This window comes from Mobula hypostoma, chromosome 2, assembly GCF_963921235.1.
Source record: "Mobula hypostoma chromosome 2, sMobHyp1.1, whole genome shotgun sequence".
Taxonomy (NCBI): Eukaryota; Metazoa; Chordata; class Chondrichthyes; order Myliobatiformes; family Myliobatidae; genus Mobula; species Mobula hypostoma.
In genome coordinates, this window is record NC_086098.1 from 116,521,449 (window position 1) to 116,540,171 (window position 18,723).

An 18,723-nucleotide genomic window follows, 5' to 3' on the forward strand; every position below is an offset into this window, starting at 1 on the left:
AGTGTTGCTGTTGGATTAAAGGTCAGCACACTGGCCAAAGTGCTATAAGATAAAAGCAAGTGCAACCAACTGAAGCAAACTAGAACATCGCCCTTCACAATTACTATACATCATACCAATGTAATATGCAGCGATGATGCCACTACTATATACATGTCCAGAACATTATTGTTGGGTTTTGTACCTAACTGACCATCAGATCTTGCAGACACAAAAGACTGCAAATGCTGGAATTTGGTGCAATAAACTTCGAGGAGGAACTTAGCAAATCATAGAGCATCTACAGGAGGAAAGAAATTGTTTACATTTTGGCTCAAAATCCTACATCAAGACAGAGTAGAGAGGTGAGGTAGCCAATATAGAGAGGATGAGAGGATTAAATGAGGTGAAAATGGGAACCATTAGGGGAGAAGTGACCAGTTGAACCAAATGAGGAGTGGGGACAAGGGAAACCCTGGAGTAAAGTGGATAGATGGAGCCAGGAGGAAAGAGGGGAAGATGGGTGAAGACAGGTTGAAGGAAGGGAGGGTGGAAAGAAGGACAAAATTGGAGGACTGGGCATTTAGAAGGAGATGGAGGTAATGGAGAGAGGTGAGAAGAAAGAAATAAAAAGGTCATCGAAAATGAGAAAACTCAATATTCATGTCATTGGGTAGTCTACCCTGACAGAATACAAGGCATTGCTCCTCCAGATCTTGCACTTAGCTGACCATCAGATCAAAATCCATTAATCATTGTGTCCCATTGATCTTCAGACATCACAGCTGACTGACTCTGATTTTGTGTTTGACTGACCATCATGTCTTGTATCAAAAACACAAAATAATCTGCAGATGCGGTGATCAAAACAGAAACACTTTCAGTACACTGGATGAACTCAGCAGGTCCTGCAGCATCAGTTAGAAACGATGAGTCGACGTTTCGGGCCGGAACCCTGACGAAGGGTTCTGGCCCGAACGTCGACTCATCATTTCTAACTGATGCTGCACGACCTGCTGAGTTCATCCAGCGTACTAAACATGTCTTGTATCAAACTAGCTATCAAATTCTGAGTCAACTTTTTTTTTATTGTAAAATCTGAATGTGCCTTCATTTGTCTTCCAAAAAGGGTCTTTGAAAACAGAGTTAAATCCAAATTCTTTGGGTTGTACCTGTAGCTGATTTATTGTCAAAAACTGAGCAGTACGGATTTTGAGACTTGGTCCATCATTTGGCAATACTGTCTCCCAGCCAAGTGAATTTCGTAATCTTAGGATGTGATGCATGGCCCCATCCTCAAAATTATCCTCTGGTTCTGATGAAATCAAGATGGTATCTGAAACACAAAAGATTCTGCTGATGTTGAAAGTCTTGAACAATGCACACAAAATGCTGCAAGATCTCACCAGGTTAGACAGCATCTATGGTGGGGAATAAACAGTCAACATTTTGGGCTATCATCTTTCATCAGTAGTGGAAAGAATGGGCTAAGAAACTAGAATAAAAAGATGGGGGAGGGGGAGGAGTATAAACTGTTTGATGAGTGGGAAGGGAGGTAGATGGGGAAAAAGGGAAAAAGGGGAAAGGTATGTGAGTAGGGGATGCAAAAAGTGAAAGAGATACAGGGCTGAAGAAGAATGAATCTGATGAGAGGACAGTGGACCATGGAAGATAGGGGAGGAGGAGGAGGATGATAATCAAAAGGAGGTGAAGAGAAGAGAAGGAGTAAGAAGGTAACCAGAGTGGGGAATGGAAGAGGGAGGGAAAGAAATTACTAGAAATTGGAGAGATCAATATTTATACCATCAGATTGGATGCTACCAAAAAAAATGTGTCACAATGGGGTGCTGGGAATGGACCCAAATGCAAGACACAGACACTGAAGTACAAGGAACAGGACTTGACTAGAGTAGGGACGTGACAGGATTCAGACCAGGAGCAGGGACAAGAACGCAGATTAGGGCTAGGGAAAGTGGGACCAGGACCAGAAACCATGGACTAGGAGACAAGGCTTGGACTCCAAGCCCAAGACTGGACAAGGACCCAGAACCTGGGTCTTGCCTCAGGCTCAGGCCCCAGAACCAGGCAAGGACATGACATGGTTTCAGGACAGGACGTGGCTGGGGTCTAGAGACCTGAGCTTGGAGACAGGCTGGGGTATTTGCTCGAGGCCAGGGTCTTGGGTTCTTGGAGCTTGGCTGCGGGATCCTCGAGGCTTGGGTTCTTGGAGCTTGGCTGCGGGATCCTCGAGGCTTGGGTTCTGGGAGCTTGGCTGCGGGATCCTCGAGGCTTGGGTTCTGGGAGCTTGGCTGCGGGATCTTCATCTTGAAATGCAGAGGCTGATAACTCAGAGGCTGTAGCTGAGACACCAACTGGGAACTGAACATCAACATAGAGCCAGGACTTGTCCTTCGAAAAGCCAGGACTCATCATTAACACAACACCAACATGAGACAGGACAGTACATAAACATAGAGCCAGGACTTATACTTAGACAAGCCAGGACTCAACCTCTCCACACCAAGGTGGGACATGTCCACCTGTTGGGTAACAGCAGAACAGCCAGATTTACCCAACAGAGACAAGGACAAGACAAGACATGACCCCCTGCAGGGCAACAGCATGATAGCCTGACTTACCCCACAGAGGCAAGGACAAGACAAGACATGACATGACCACCCCCCCCAGGGCAATGGTAAAACAGCCTGACTTACCCCACAGAGGCAAGGACAGGACAAGACAAGACAGGACCCCCCCCCTCCAGGGCAACAGCAAAACAATCTGACTTACCCCCACAGAGAAGAAACAAACACCAAAGAACAACAGACAGTTCCATCTCTGCTTCAGAGTAGCTCCAAGTCTCAGTTTGGCCAGCAACCTCAGCTGGCTACAGAAACAGCCAGATCCCTACCGAGCTCAGAGTGGCTGGCAGTCACTCAGCTGGCCCAGGAAACAGCCAAATTCATACCATAAAGACAGCTCCAACTACTGACAGCAAGGATCCATGAGGGGATGATTCCCCAACACAGCCTAAAGATGGCAAGTAGCTACTTTAGCCTTCCACCAGCAGGTTACTCACAGGAGATCTTGACAAAACAAACCAGCAGCCCACACTCAACCCCAAAGCTACTTATATTCCAAGCCCTAAGGTGGGAATCAGATGCTTATGATTAACTCAATCAAGGGACAGCTGGAAGACCCGGAGTCCTGAGTCCACGGACCGGACCGTGAACCAGAATACAGACTTCATTGACCGGACCATGACAATATGATGTGTTGCTCCTCCAGTCTGTGTTTGGCCTCATCAGGAGATTGTGCCTTTTGCAGCAGTTCAAGAGTAAAGGTGTTCTCAAAGCAGTCCCCCAATCTACACTGAGTCTCTCCTCTGCCCCTACACTTCCTCCCCCACTACCATTCAGGGGCCAAACAGTCCTTTCAGTCTCAGCCTGAAATGTCAACTGTTTATTCCCCTCTGCAGATAATACCAGGCCTGCTGAGTTCTCCAGCATTTTGTGTGTGTTGCTTAAGATGGTATCAGAATTAGGATCATGGTTAAAGCAATACATCACTCCAGAAATTATTTCATTGTCAATAGTTAATATGGTATTGCACCTGCAAAGTAAATACATTTTCTGTACTACATAAAAAACATACAAAATAAAGGAGTGAAAGAGAAGATGAGCTATACCAGAGAGCAGTGATCATGTTTACACTGTACCTCAATATTAATACATCAATATGAAGCAGTTGAGAGTTGCAGGATTGTCATATTAAATTCATCATGGAAAATTTTGCAAAAAATTCAAAGAGAGAGTTTAAATCATTGAGAAATAAAGGCATTCAGTATGGATTTGTTGAGACATGTATGACTAACAATTGAAATTTTTAAGGGAACAAAGAGTTCATGAACTAGTGTAGTTTATTTGGCACTCCTGCATCTAACTGCATCTTACAAAGCCTTAACTAACAAACTGATCAGGAAGCCTGCAGGACCCAGAGCAAAATGACAAACTAAAAACCAACTGAGGGAGGAGTCAAAGGATAATGATCGAGGAGAATGAGAGAGCCACAAAATGTCGAAGAGAGGGGAGTCCTCCTTTCCACCAGTAGAGTAATAATTTGGACTTAAATAAAATGTTTGTAAATGAAACTAAAACTGGCAGAGTGATTACTGTTGTAAGGTCACAAAAAGAGGACTTGATCAGATGCATCAAAATGCTTCACATAGTAAATTCTATAGGATGAATATGACTGGTAAAAGAAGCAAAAGTGACATGAGGAAATATTTTTTTTACACAGTGGGAAATGAGGGTCTGGACTGCTCTACAGCGATAGTGGGGACAGACCCAGCTGTAGAGTTCAAAAGCAAGCTGGTTAAGTAACTGAAAGGAAAGGCCACTTTTGGAGTACTGCATAAGTTCTGGTCATCCTCCTATGGGAAGAATGTTATTTAACTAGAAAAGGTAAAAAAAAATTAGGAGAATGTTACCAGGACTGGACGGTTTGATTTATCTAGGCTAAGACTTTCTACCTTGGGGATGTTTATAGAGGTTTAAAAAATCATGAGAAGCATAGGTAAGTTAAATAACCAGCCTTTTACCTAGGGTAGGGTAGTTCAAATCTAGAGGGCATAGGATTAACGTGTGAGGTAAAGATTTACCGAGGGTCAACATTTTCACAAGGAGGGTGTACATTTTTGGAATGAGATACCAGAGGAATTAGAAGAGACAGGTATGATTATGACATTTTTAAGAAACTTGGACATTTCTAATTACATTAATTTGGCAGAATATAGATCAAATGCAGGCAAATGGGATTAGCCTGCATAATCCGATGGGGCTAACATAATCAAAGATCCCAACTATCTTAGACATTCTGTCTTCTCCACCTCCCATTAGGCAGAAGATACAAAAGCCTGAAAGCACATACCACCAGATCAAGGACAGCTTCTATTCCATAGTTAAAAGATTAGTGAATGGTCAGCTAGCATAATAAAATGGACTCTTAACTTCACAATAGCTTTACACCTCGTATTTCCTCTGCAGGTGCAATACCATATTTCCTATTGACAACGAAATAATTTCTAGAGTGGAGATGTCATAGCTTTACACCTACTGTCCAGGCCTTTGTACCTATGCTTTCTTTGTAACTATAGCATTTTATTTTAAATTCTGTTATGTTTTCCCTTGCACTACCTCAAATCACTCATGTAATGAAATTACCTGCATGGGTGGCATGCAAACAAAGTCAGAATCAGGTTTATTATCACAGAAAAATGTTTTGAAATTTATTGTTCTGTGGCAGTAGTACAGTGCAAGACATAAAAAAATTACAGTAAGTTAAGTAAAAGTTCAAAATAAAGTCCCTTATCAAATACAGCTAAATAGTGCAAAAGAAGAATAGCCAAGTAGTGTTCATGGGTTCATGGACCGTTCAGAAGTCCAATGGCAGAAATGAAGAAGCTTTTCCTAAAGCATTGAGTGTGCACCTTCAGGCCCCTATACCTCTTCACTTTTTACAGTACCTCAGTAAATGTGACAATAATAATCCATTTAGTTACCAATTTACCATTGGGTGGCATGGTTAAATTGAGCTGAAGAACCAGTTTTACATACTGTATAGCCTTATGACTACAAGAATCTAATTTGAAAGTCTATTGGAGGGAGGGTAAGAGAGTGGAACTAGATGGATCACTCTTACACAGCTGGAGTGGCCTATTTCCATGCCATAACTATTCCATAATATGGAGATTGTTCATCAAGAGGGTGGGAATATATAATGGAACATGCAATAAATGACAGGAAACTGAAGTGTAGAGAACAAGAAGGGCTCTGAGGTTGTATGTTTAGAAACCCTTGAAGGAAACAGGATACTTGGCTTTACTCATTTAAACCTGAAACATAATTGTATAAATCATTGATAGGCCTCAACTAGAATATTCCATGCAAGAAAAATGTGACCACACCAGAGAGGGTGTGAAAGAAATATACAAGAACATTGCCATGGCTGGAAATTTTGAGCTATAAGAAACCAGATAGCCTTCTGTCATGCCCATGATCTGCTTTAGAATTGTTGCAGGTACAATCACTCAAGCTAGACGGAACCAACATCAGAATATTCTTCACTGAAAACAGCCTATCTCAAAACATCAGAATCTGTTAAGTATCCTGATCATATGATGTGGTACACTTGGTTCTTAAAAACAAAATTACACTTGCACATTCCATGGGTAGGATTGGTTCCTTTGGAACAAAAGAAACCCGGGAGATATTTAATAGAAGTGAATAAAATTATGAAAGTCATACACTGAATTTTTTGGGAGGGGGATCTTATCCCAAGGGGGTGGGGGTGTGTGTGTGTGTGTGTGTGTGTGTGTGTGCGTGAGTGTGTGTGTGTGTGTGCCCAGCAAAGTGGGAGAGGGTGAAAGCTCTATCACAGCACTTTCAATGCTATTATAATCTGTGTTATTAATTATAAGACCAAGACTTTTTTCATTTATGAAATGTGTGTTAATTGTCTATCTCTAATTATCCTTAGAAAAATCATGCTGAAGCATTTTCTTGAACTCCAGCAGTGCTTCTAGGGAGGGCACTGTTGGGTAGTGAATTTCAAGGAAGTCATTGATGAAGCAGCTAAAGATTATTGTGCCAGAGTGCAGCATGAAGAACTCCTGGGCATAAGTATATTTGAACTTCAACAACCACAAATATCTATCGCTGTACAAGGTATGACTCCAATCAACAGTGTTTTCCCTATGATTCCCACTGAGTTCATGGGAAGACCAAATACCTTCAACTGACATGCAGAATTTAATGCTCCTCTACCTGTTTAGGTCAAAGTTGTCACAAGACCTAAAGGCCAATGGTTCAGCTGAGGAGGTTTCTGGTGAGTGACACTTGATAGCAGTATTGATTAAGAAACAGATGATTGAATGTTGACTAATGGAATGGTAATTGGGCAAACTGGTTTTGATCTGCTTTTGTGGGGAGAATATACCTGGCCAATCTCCCATTCTGTTGCAGCCCTACTGGGAAGATGCCTTTGTTCCACATCCAACCTCCTGTATAAATTGAGCAAACGTGGGCACGCTAGAAGCAGCTCATATCAACTGAGCCAATCTTTCTAGAAATTAATACCTGGAAGATGGGAATCACTGCAAGGTCAGCATTTAATGCCAATCCTTTTGAGAAAGGGTGGAAAGCTGCTTTTCTGAGTGTCTGCAATCTAGGTACTCTTGGATAGGTCACTCCATGGTTTTTATCAGAAACAATGATGGCACAGTGAAATATTTCCAAATCAGGTTAATATCCAATTTGGAAGGAAGTATGTAATTTGCAACATGGAAATGGGCACTTTGATTTATCACATTTATGTCAAACTTTTTTTCACCTACACCAATCCCATTTGCATGAATTAGGTCCATATCCTATGTTTTGCACTTCCAAGTGCCTATCTTCTAAAGTTAGTGATTGTATCTCATTCCACCACCTCCTATGACAGTAAGTTCCAAGTATCAACCATTTTGTATGTAACTAAACTTTCTGCTAAACCCACTTTACACCCCTTTTACGTTAAACCTATGCCCTCTCAGTTTTCATACCCTGAACATGGGGAAAATATTCTGACCATCTATCCTATCTATGTCTCTCATAATTTTCCATACCTTTATCAGATCAAACTTTGACCTTTTTAACTCCAGGGAAAGCATACACTGTCCATCCAATATCTCTCCATAACTCCAATCCAGGCAAATTTCTGAATGTCCTCTCACTCTCTCCAGCACAACTATATATTGTGTCCAGAACTGCACACAATACTCCAAGTGTAACCTAACCAGTGTTTTGTAAAGTTACAACACAACGTCCCAACTTTTATATTCTGTGCCCTGAACTATGAAGGCAAGCATGCCATATGCCTTTTTCACCAAATTCAGGATTATGAACTTGAAGCCCAATATTGTTTAGTGCCCTATTTACAGTATATGGCCTATTTCTATTCAATTTTCCAAAGTACATCACCTTTCACATGTTGGCATTAAGTTTCATATGCCAACATTCTGCCCTGATTTCAGTCTAATCTATGTCCTGTTGTAGCCTTGGACAACTTTCCTCTATCCACAAAATAGCCAACTTGTGTGTCATCTGCAAACTTACTAGTTTCTTGTCAAGGATCTCAGCAGTATCCCTAAAGATATACAGGAACAGGGGCAAGCTAGAAAATAATATTACAGTCATTAATTGTTGGCTTTGGTTACTCTCCTGTAACACTGAAATCTTTATAGAACATAGAAATCCACTGTACACATTACAGACCCTGCGGCCCAAAATGTTGTGCCAAACATGTAACCTATTCTAGGAACTGCCTAGAATTACCCTACCACATAGGCCTTTATTTTTCTTAGTTTCATGTACCTATCTAAGAGTCTCTTAAAAGATTTTATTGTATCCGCCTCCAACACTGTCACCGGCAGTGCAATCCACACTCCCACCGCTCTCAAACTGAAAAACTTACCCTGACATTCCTTCTGTACCTGCTTCCAAACACCTTAAAACTGCTTCGTGTTAGCTATTTCAGCCCTGGGAAAAAGCCTCTGGCTATCCGCACAATCAATGCCCCTCATCATCTTATACACCTCTATCAAGTCACCTCTTATCCTTCTTCGCTCCAAGGAGAAAAGGCCTAGTTCACTCAACCTATCCTCATAAGGCACACTCTCCAATCCAGGCAAGATCCTTGTAAGTTTCCTCTGCACTCTTTCTATAGTATCTACATCCTTCCTGTAGTGAGGTGACCAAAACTGAACACAGTACTCCAAGTGACCAAGGCCTTGTATAGCTGTAACATTACCTCATAGCTCTTGCACTCAATCCCACAGTTGATGAGTGCCAACACACCATACGCCTTCATAATAACACTGTCAACCTATGCAGCAGCTTTGAGTGTCCAATGGACATGGATCCCAAGATCTCTCTGATCCTCCACACTGCCAAGTCTTATCTTTAATGCTATATTCTGTCTTCAAATTTGACCTAACAAAATGAACCACTTCACGCTTATCTGGGTTGAACTCTATCTGCCACTTCTCTGCCCAGTTCTGCATCCTATCGATGTCCTGCTATAACCTCTAACAAACCTCCGACAAGCCTCCAGACTATCCATAACACCTCCAACCCTTTATGTCATTAGCAAACTTACTAACCCACCCTTCTACTTCTTCATCCAGGTCATTTATGGAAGTCACAAAGAGGAGGGGTCCCTGTGGAACACACTGGTCACCGACCTTCATGCAGAATACAAATCCTCTACAACCACCCTTTATCTTCTGTAGGCGAGCTAATTCTGGATCCACAAAGCAAGGTCTCCTTGGATCCCATGCCTCCTTACTTTCTGAATGAAATCTCACCATGTATGAGAAATGGTTAATCACATAATTTAGTGGAGTAAGTGGAAGCAGTAAAATACATAAAAAACAGACAACAAATGACCAGGAAATGACAAGTACCTTTTTGGATGACCTTTAAAAAGAAAATTTTGCTTCAATTACCAATTCTAAATCAGGTGATTAATGTGACAGTATGATTAACATGACTTGTGATATTCTGTTCAGAAAAAAGACAAACTCAAGCCAGCCAAAGGCACTAATTACTCCACATTCAAGAAGAAATTAGGTTTACAAAGCTCAAGCACGTTCTAACAATTAAAGGTTCTTGCAGTAATTTGGTTATCATTGATTAAGGATTTGGCCTCCTTAAGTATTTTTATCCTATGTTCCATTTTCTAAATCCCGTTGCAGTAGTTACACACAACTTCCTGATCCAGGATTGAGGCAATTACCTCAAGGCAACATCCATCATCGAAGATCCCCACCATCCAGGCTATGTCACCTTTTTGCTGCTATCATCAGCAGGAGGTATAGGAGTCTGAAGTCCCCCACCACCAGATTCAAGAGCATCTACTTCCCTTCGATCATTTAGTTATTGAATCAACCAGAAAACCCTAATCACTATAGTTTAGCGACATTATGACTATTTTAAACTAAAATGGACTCTGTTTCTTTTTCTTCTAATTGTCTTCTTTCTTGTAAAACTTGTGTATAATTCATGTCTGGGCAGGGAATTGGATGATGGAATCCCAGTGCCTGTGAATCTGAGAGTCTGGGTCCAAGGACTAGAGGCCCAGAGATGGCCTGTCCTGGTGTTGGAGGCCTGTGTGTGGGGAGAGGGAAGTAGAAAAGAGGTTTGTTTGCTATTGTTGTTATCTTGTTTTGTTTTGTTATTGTTGTAGCTCTTTGCGTTGTTTTGCTGAACATTGTGAGCATACTATGTTGGCACCTGAATGTGAGGCAGCTTTTATGGGTTGTCCCCAGCACATCATTATAAACACAAATGATGCATTTCATTGCACATTTCAATGTACATGTGATAATTTAATCTGAATTAGCATCTGCTCTTTTTGCGAATGCTGCTTACATGATGCTATGTGCTGTGATGCTACTGCAAGCATGTTTTTCATTGCATCTATGCATACATGTATGTGTGCATATGATAATAAACTTGACTTTGACTTTGATCCAGAATGTGGCTGGTAACTCTGAATATTACCTGCTGATATTGAAAGAACAGATCCACTCAAATTTCCCAGCCACTGGGTCAACATACTTTCACTGCCACCACTCCTACACCTGACCCTGACCACATCCTTCTCATTCTGTACAAAGAAAGTTGGTCTGGGACTCATGCATTCACTAAAGAGGTAATTGAAACTTTGGTGATTTTTTTTCATAGGTCATTCAATAAAGTACTTGTTATTTTATGGTCATTTTTTGTCTCTGTTTTATGTATTTTATTACTTCCATTTACTCCACTAAATTATGTTGATTAACCATTTCTCCACTGATCTCTTAGTGAAATATCACTTCAGCATTACAGGAGAGCGAAGCAAGCCAACAGTTAATGACTGTAATATTATTTTCTCGCTTGCTACTGTTCCGTATATCATTTGGGACCATGCTTGTTCATGGATACCTGCACTGCCATTTTCAAGAAATTTTTGATATGCACACCAAGGTGTCTCTGTTCCTCAATACTTTCTAGGAACTTATCATTCATGTAGTATGTCCTAGCCTCATTATTACTCCCAAAACACATCACATATCTATGTAAGAACTTCTATTTCACAGATTTACTGTTCTTATTGGCAAAACTTCATGACTTCCCAATCTACATCTATCCCACCCCTCCAAGTCTCAGGAAAGCATATTACATGCTCATGTCAGACACTCAATTACTTTCACAAAGTGCTGAATTTCATTTGACTTTTCTGACAATAATAGGAACAGTGAATAAATTTGACATTCAAACCATTTTCAGGCTAGGCTTAGGCATTTTTGTATGAGCTGATGACATTTCTCAGAATACCAAAATCAAACCTGGACTCTGAAATGGTTATGCAAGTGTGGAAATCAGATCTAAAATCTGAAAGTCTGGAAGTTTATAGCATTAATATTTTGGGCAGAAATGGATTTTCAATTGTCAGGGTGAAGGGTCATTTGATGTATCACCTCTCAACTAGGGGTTTTCACACATTTTCTGTTAACTGTAATACAGCATCTGCTCATTCCTACATTTGCAAAGTATTTTATAGCTATTTCACTCTCTGAACTGTATCAAAGAGGTTTTCTGTTCAGCAGCCAACAGCTTGTGGCTGGACAGCACTTATCAATTCCATCCCCATCTGAAACACACTCGGCTCCTAGAATTATGGTGAGCTGTGTACATACATCTATTGATGCTTCTGGACACATCTCCAGTGATGTTCCTGGAATCATTGGGTGTTTCGGGTCTTTCAACATCATACAACCTCCTCCAGGTGACCCATCCGGGGCTGATCAGACCCCAGCTTGTGTCTAGATGGCTAGCTACTTATGACTCCATGGCTCCCCTCTTTGGAGCCACAGGCATCTTGAGGCCCTCTCTGCCGCATCTGTGGTACTGCGGATGGCTCTCCTCTTCCTCTCTCCCTTGATGCCCAAAATGCTGAAAGGTCTAACGAAGGAACGGGCTATGAATCCCCTACAACCAACCTCCACTGGGAGACACCTCACTCTCCATCCAGCCTGCTGACAGTTGCTGACCAGTCCTGCGTACTTGGAGAGCTTCCTTTCAAAGGCCTCTTCCAAGCTATCTTCCCATGGGACTGTCAGCTCCAGCAGCACCACTCGCTTAGTAGACTCAGATATAGGACAATGTCTGGTCACAGGGTGGTGGCTGCAATATGGTTGGGGAACTTCAGCTGCCCTTCGAGGTCCACCAACAGCTGCCAGTTCCACAGTAATTGTTACAAACTTACCTCCCAAACCCATCGCCTCTGCCTCCAAGAAAGGCAAAGGAAGCAGGTGTGTTGGACTACCAGAATTTTCTGCTTCCCTCCAAGTCACAAAATGTCCTGATTTGGAAAGATGTTATTGTTCCTTCATCATTGCTTTGTCTGAATAATGGTTCCCCTACTGAGGAAGCATTTTTACAGCACAGATATATGGGCAACAAACCAAGAAAGAGATTTGTCTATAGAAATGTTGGTTATCTCACAGTGAATATCAGGTTGGCTGCATGGCAGAAAATACTTAAATGGCCATGGAATAGATGGCATGTGGTGAATGTTTGACTGATTTCAGGAAACCATCTGCTCTGACGTCTTAGCTTTTTATCTTTAGACAAAGGCACAGCATCTATAAAGAACATTTTTACATCTCTGATTGAATTCCTAAAAAAAAATCAAGCATTCACAAGTAAATGTCAGCCAATTCTTTGTCAAGCAATCATTTTAAGAAGTTGTATTAACTGTTAGTTTTAGACTCTGTATTAGAAAAATCTTCTCAAACAATTTCAGGTTATTCGAATCATTTAATTATTCTCACTCCTTTTGGGAAAGATCTCCTGAAACACAAATGAGGAAACAGACACCCAGCATAGTGGCAGTGGTGTGTTACCATTACCAAATTCGGCACATACCACATAAAAGTCTTACCTTACCCTTGGCTCTATAGTTCAATGCCATCAATACACAGAATGTAAAACAGACAACCATCTTTTAACTACAGAATTAGATTACTAGCCTGACCTGCTGAGCAACCCCAGTAACTTCTGTTTTTATATCAGATTACCAGTCTTTAACTTGAGAGCAATGATCACAGAGGAAGCTGTGAGGATGTTGCCTCATTCTAGAGAAGCTACAATGAAGGAATATTGTCCGTGATAAGAGGCTGGCCATTTAGGACTGAGAAAGAAAGATATCCCTTACTTAAAGGATTGTAAATCTTTGGATTTTTACAGTCATAAACCTTTAGCTGCTCAGCAGCTGGATATACTTAAGGCAGAAGCTGATATTTTTTCAGATTCTAAGGGGATCAGCAAATACAAGAATTGGATAGAGGAGCGTAGTCAAAGAAAGGAAGGCACTATTATCTTGGTGGAATGTAGCAGGCCAGACAGTATCTATAGGAAGACCCTTTCTCGGCCCAAAACGTCACCTGTACCTCTTCCTATAGATGCTGCCTGGCCTGCTGCGTTCACCAGCATTTTGTGTGTGTTGCTTGAATTTCCAGCATCTGCAGATTTCCTCGTGTTTGCACTATTATCTTATTCTCATGCAATATTATTCAGAGAAATAATTTTTTTATTATGAGGTTTTTATCCACTCTGTATGCAATCCAGATCTGCCAGGAAGCAAAGTCAATACACACAAAATGCTGGAGAAACTCAGCGGGCCAAGTAGCATCTATGGAAAAAAGTAAACAGTCGTTGTTTCAGGCTGAGACCCTTCATCAGGACTCCACATTAGTTGATTATAGGATCTTCTTGAACACAATTGACTGATCACATTGTATAAGAAGCTTGCATCACAGAAGTAATTCCAGTGATGCCAAGTCCTAACAATAGTATGGAAGTGATTCTCTGTTTTGCCATATTTGTTGAACTGAAGAGCATTGGAGTTATGTACAAAACAGATAAAACTTATGACTAATAAAATCACACTTACTATTTCTATTCCTTGTATTAATTATGGTAATCTAAATACTTAAATACTTAAAATTAAAAATCAGAACAATTGTTGGAAATCTGAAATAAAAACAGAAAGCACTGATAAACCTTAGCGGACCAGACAGCATCTGTGGAAAAGAAATAAGCAAACATTTCAGGTCTGCAACTCTTCTTCAGTTCTGATTTTATCCAGCATTTACTGTTTGCATTGCTTAAAAGATACACAGACACAATGCAACCTAATAAGACCTAAGGATCTTTATCTAAGGACGGTCGTATCTGAAGGACTGTACCTAACTGTGGTGCAGATTCATGAGATTGATGCTAAGGATGTGAGTGTTTTTCTAGGAAGACAGAAAGAGGAAGTGATGTAAATTTATGAAAATGTTGCCAGGGTTGGTGAATTATGAAGTATCTCTCTAGGCTGGTGTTATTATTTGGAAAAGAAGAGGATGAAAGGAGTTTTAATTAAGATGTATAAAAGTGAGATGGGATTATGCGGTATCAGCAAGATAGGCCTAATTAATTTTGCAATGAAGCCAAAATATAGGGGGTATAGATTTAAAAGTAATTGGATGAGAAGGAAATTGAGGAATAGATTTTTTACTCAATCAGTAAGGGAGGATTGGAGCTCACTGTATGAAAGAATAGAGGAGGCAGAAACTCACAACGCATGTAAAGCATATTGGAAGGCTAAATGAAGATCCATAACCTGCATGGATAAAGATCAATAACTGAAAAGTGAGACTAATCTACTGTAGATCCTATTTTTGACAAGAATGGACATGATTGGCTGAGGGACATCTTTCTGTGTCGTACATTTCAATGATAAATTGTTTTTTTATTGTCACATGTACTAACCACAGTGGAAAAACTTGACTTGTATGCAGTTCATGCAGATCATTTCATTACAACAGTGCATTAAGGTAATTTAAGGTAAAACAATAATAGAATGCAGAATAAAATGTTAGTTACAGAGAATGCAGATAGACAATAATGGGGTATATTGTGAGGTCAAAAGTCCATCATATTGTACAAGGGACCATTCGATGGTCTTCTAACAACAGGATAGAAGCTAACCTTGAGCCAGGTGGCATGTGCTTTCAGGCTTTTGTATCTTCTGCCAAATGGGGAGGTGGGGGGGGGGGTAGAAGAAAAAATATCCAGGGTAGGTAGGGTCTTTGATTATGTTGGCTGCTTTAGTGAGGTAGCTAACTTGTAGACAGAGTCCATGGGGGAGAGGCTGATTTCCAAGATGTGCTGATCTATGTCTACGACTCTGCAGTTTCTTGTGTAAGATTCCCCCAGGTTGATGGGTCACTATCTTGGGGTAAAGACTCAACTATTTGGAATTGCCTATGTACCCTGTAAGACTTGTGTTATGAACAGCCTTCACTGTTGGGAGGAGTGGCCTTAACCTCCATTCAGGTTTTATTAAAAACAAAGTTTAGCTGAGGAAATAGACCTGATCCTGGAGATACTACAAACTCCTGATAAAAACGTTTATTCCCCTCACATGAAATTGGGGGAAGCATCAGATTGCACAGCATTTACAGCAGTACTGACAGAGGCTATTTAGCCCCAAAAATCAATCCGCCCTATCAGCATATCCTGTTAGTAGCAGCTATGCCTACTACAACATACTCTTACACAGAGGGGGTGGCAGTTTCTTTTCTGGCATTGACCTTTATCCGCCATTTATGGTAGAGTCTGTGACCATCTCCAGGAGTCCTTCTCCAGGTTTGTTTAAGTTAGGGTATTCCCAGAAATTTTGGATGTACTAAGAGCAAAGTCAATTCAACAGAAATGAGCAGTGAACCTGTACAGAAAACCAACTCAGAACAATTTGGATCAGTGATTTCTCTCTATATCAGGGAAGGACAAAAAGCAGAAACATGATTCATTTGCCTCCTTTTTAGTAAATACCCATGAAAAAATACTAATTATTATTCAACACAATTATGGACCAGTGCATCTCTGGACAGATTGGAACAGCCTACCTTTGTCATCAAGGGACTGCTCCTGATATTCCTGCTCTTCAGGGTGAGGAAGAAACTTGGACTCCAGGCTCAATTCTGTTTCAGAAACATGATTCAGTTCTTGCTCTGTCTGCTTGGAAGGATGCCCTTCCTGTCTTTCCTCTAGTGACCTGAGACTGGGTGAAAAAAAAGCAAATTAAAAACATTACCAAGGTATTATTCCATGAACAATCCTTATCTAAATATCTCAGAATAACCAATTACTTTGATCAGAAATGCTAACTTACTGTGTTTATCGTACCAAGCATATAACTGATACAGATAATCAGACTTGTGTACTTAAGTATTGCTTCAAAAATACAATTCAAAGGAGAAAAATTATTTTTAATGGAGCCATAAAGAGATACAGCACTGAAACAGACCTTACGGACCACTTAGTTCATGATGACCATCAACCACCCATTCATATTAATCATAGATTACTCCCTTTTTAAAAAAAAAACTTTCCCTAATTCTCATCAATTCAGCCCATATTCTATCATCCATCTTCAATCAAGAAACAATTTGCAGTGGTCAATTCACCTATCAACCTGTACATCTTTGGGTTGATGGAGAAAACCTACACACAGTCATGGGGAGAATATGCAGACTTCATACAGGCAACAATGGAGGACAGAATATAACCTGAGTCTTTGGCACTGTGAGGTAGTGGCTCTACTAGCTACACTACTGTGCTGGCAGATATTATACAAATGGCCAAATCAACTCAAGAGCTCCATGTCCAAATTACGCACAAACAGAAGTGGATAGATTGGGAGCTGGAACAAAAATTGGTGACACTGTAATACTGAAAGGGAAGGAGCAGAAGTGTTTCATGATAGAATCATGTTAAAATAGTAAAGGCTATGGAGAATGGACCACTAAATATAGAGGCTGTGGGATGGATAGTGGCTCAAGGTTAAAGACTGAAAGCAGTTGTACAAGAGGTGAAGTTCAAAGTGCTGTCAACCATGGTAGAGGAAACCCATGTTTAAGGAAGCTATCTATAAAGCGCTGGTGTGGAACATCTTATAATCAAAACAGATATAGCAGAGGCAGAAATGTTAGGAGAATGGAATGAAATCCTTTCAGGATAACAGCATCTGTTAATCATAAGTTGGAACAATTTTATTCATACTGGAAAAAATGGTTTAACTACATAACACTTCATAGGCCTGATTTTATTCTCACAAGTCAATGCATATGTTGTAAAAAAAAAATCACGCCCTACTCTGTACATAGTTTTCTTCTTTTGATTGTTCTTTCTTTCCTCTCCTTTCTATAAGTGTGTACCTCAGATAAACATTATGTGGAGATTTGTGACAAATATGATAATGCAGGTGTACAGTATCTGAAATACATCTTATGGAAAAGTTTGTTTGATGATGAAATTCAATAAAAATAAATTCAATAAAAAATAAATTACAAAAAAAAGAAATTCTTTCAGGAAGCAGGATGGGAAGAGGTGCAATATAAACAGAAAATGCTGGAAACACTCAGTGGGTCAGGCTGAATCTGCAGACAGGAAAGCACTTTGGGTCTAATGCAGAAAATCTAACCTCTAACCCAGTATTACAGATGAATAGTCTGCATCAGAAATGGTCTGTCCTGGATACAAAGAGAGACATTCAGTGACCTGCAGCTGGAGAATTTGCTATTAGGTCCAAAAGGCTCAGGACTCATATCACCAGGTTCAGGAACAGTTTTTAACCCCTCAACCATCAGGCTCTTGAACCAGTGGGGATAATTTCACTTAACTTCACTTGCCCCTTCACTGAACTGTTCCCACAATGTATGGACTCACTTCCAAGGACTCTTCATTGCATATTCTCAATATGGTTTGCTTATTTATTTATTAATATTCTTTCTTTCTTTTTCAATCTGCAGTTTGTTGTCTCTTGCACACTGGTTCTCCACCCTATTGGGTGCAGCCTTTGATTGATCCTATTATGACTACTGGATTTATTGAGTATGCCCACAGGAAAATGAATCTCAGGGTTGCATATGGTGACGTAGATGGACTATGATAATAAGTTTACTGTGAACTTTGTGCTCGGGAGGAAGGTGAGATGGCGTGCCTCAAGCTTACATTGAAGCGTTACTGTAACAGTGCAGGAAGCCACAGACAGCTAGGGCAGACTGGGAATAACAGGTAATGGGAAGCTCAAGAACGCCCTTGAGTAACCAGGAACTAGTCATCTCTGTACGATACCAGACCAGTATTTTAGGAGGTTGAACTAACAATCCAGAGGATCAAGCTGAAACTTAAAGGAGAACAGTCACAGAGATGGTGACAATAAAACAGTTGATACAACAAATTGCTGCAAAACAAACCAACTGATGCTCAATGCACTTCAAAAAGGAAATCTGCCATCCTTGCACAGTCTAGAATCTGTTCATCTAAGGACCCACAGCAATGTGGTGGCAGTGGGAGAGGGGCATGACTTGGATGGTGGAGATCTATTAAAGTGTTGGCACTACGTTGTAGGCTGAAGGGCCTGCACAGTGCTGTTTTGTTCTGTTCTAATATATTTGATTCTCAACTGCCCTCTGAAATGACAGAGCTAATCATTCAGTTTTGTCACATTGGCTGGAATTGAACAGAAAACAAAGGAACAAATGATCAAGGGTGTGCTGCAGAATGAATGCTAGGGCCACAGCTGTTCTTAGCTGAAAAGATCTGGCAA

General features: G+C 40.6%; 1 protein-coding gene across 1 annotated transcript in view; it reads right to left on the reverse strand.

Moving 5' to 3' along the window:
- The window catches only part of LOC134357419 (dynein axonemal heavy chain 6-like), a 495,424-nt gene extending 478,829 nt beyond the window's left edge, over positions 1–16,595 (reverse strand). Inside the window, exons 1-3 of the mRNA XM_063068992.1 lie at positions 16,588–16,595; positions 16,019–16,173; positions 1,152–1,315 (exon numbers count right to left, since the gene is read on the reverse strand). Of these exons, the coding sequence (XP_062925062.1) occupies positions 1,152–1,315; positions 16,019–16,173; positions 16,588–16,595 (327 nt within the window). The remainder of the gene's footprint in view (positions 1–1,151; positions 1,316–16,018; positions 16,174–16,587) is intronic.
- Between the last annotated feature and the right edge of the window lie 2,128 nt (positions 16,596–18,723).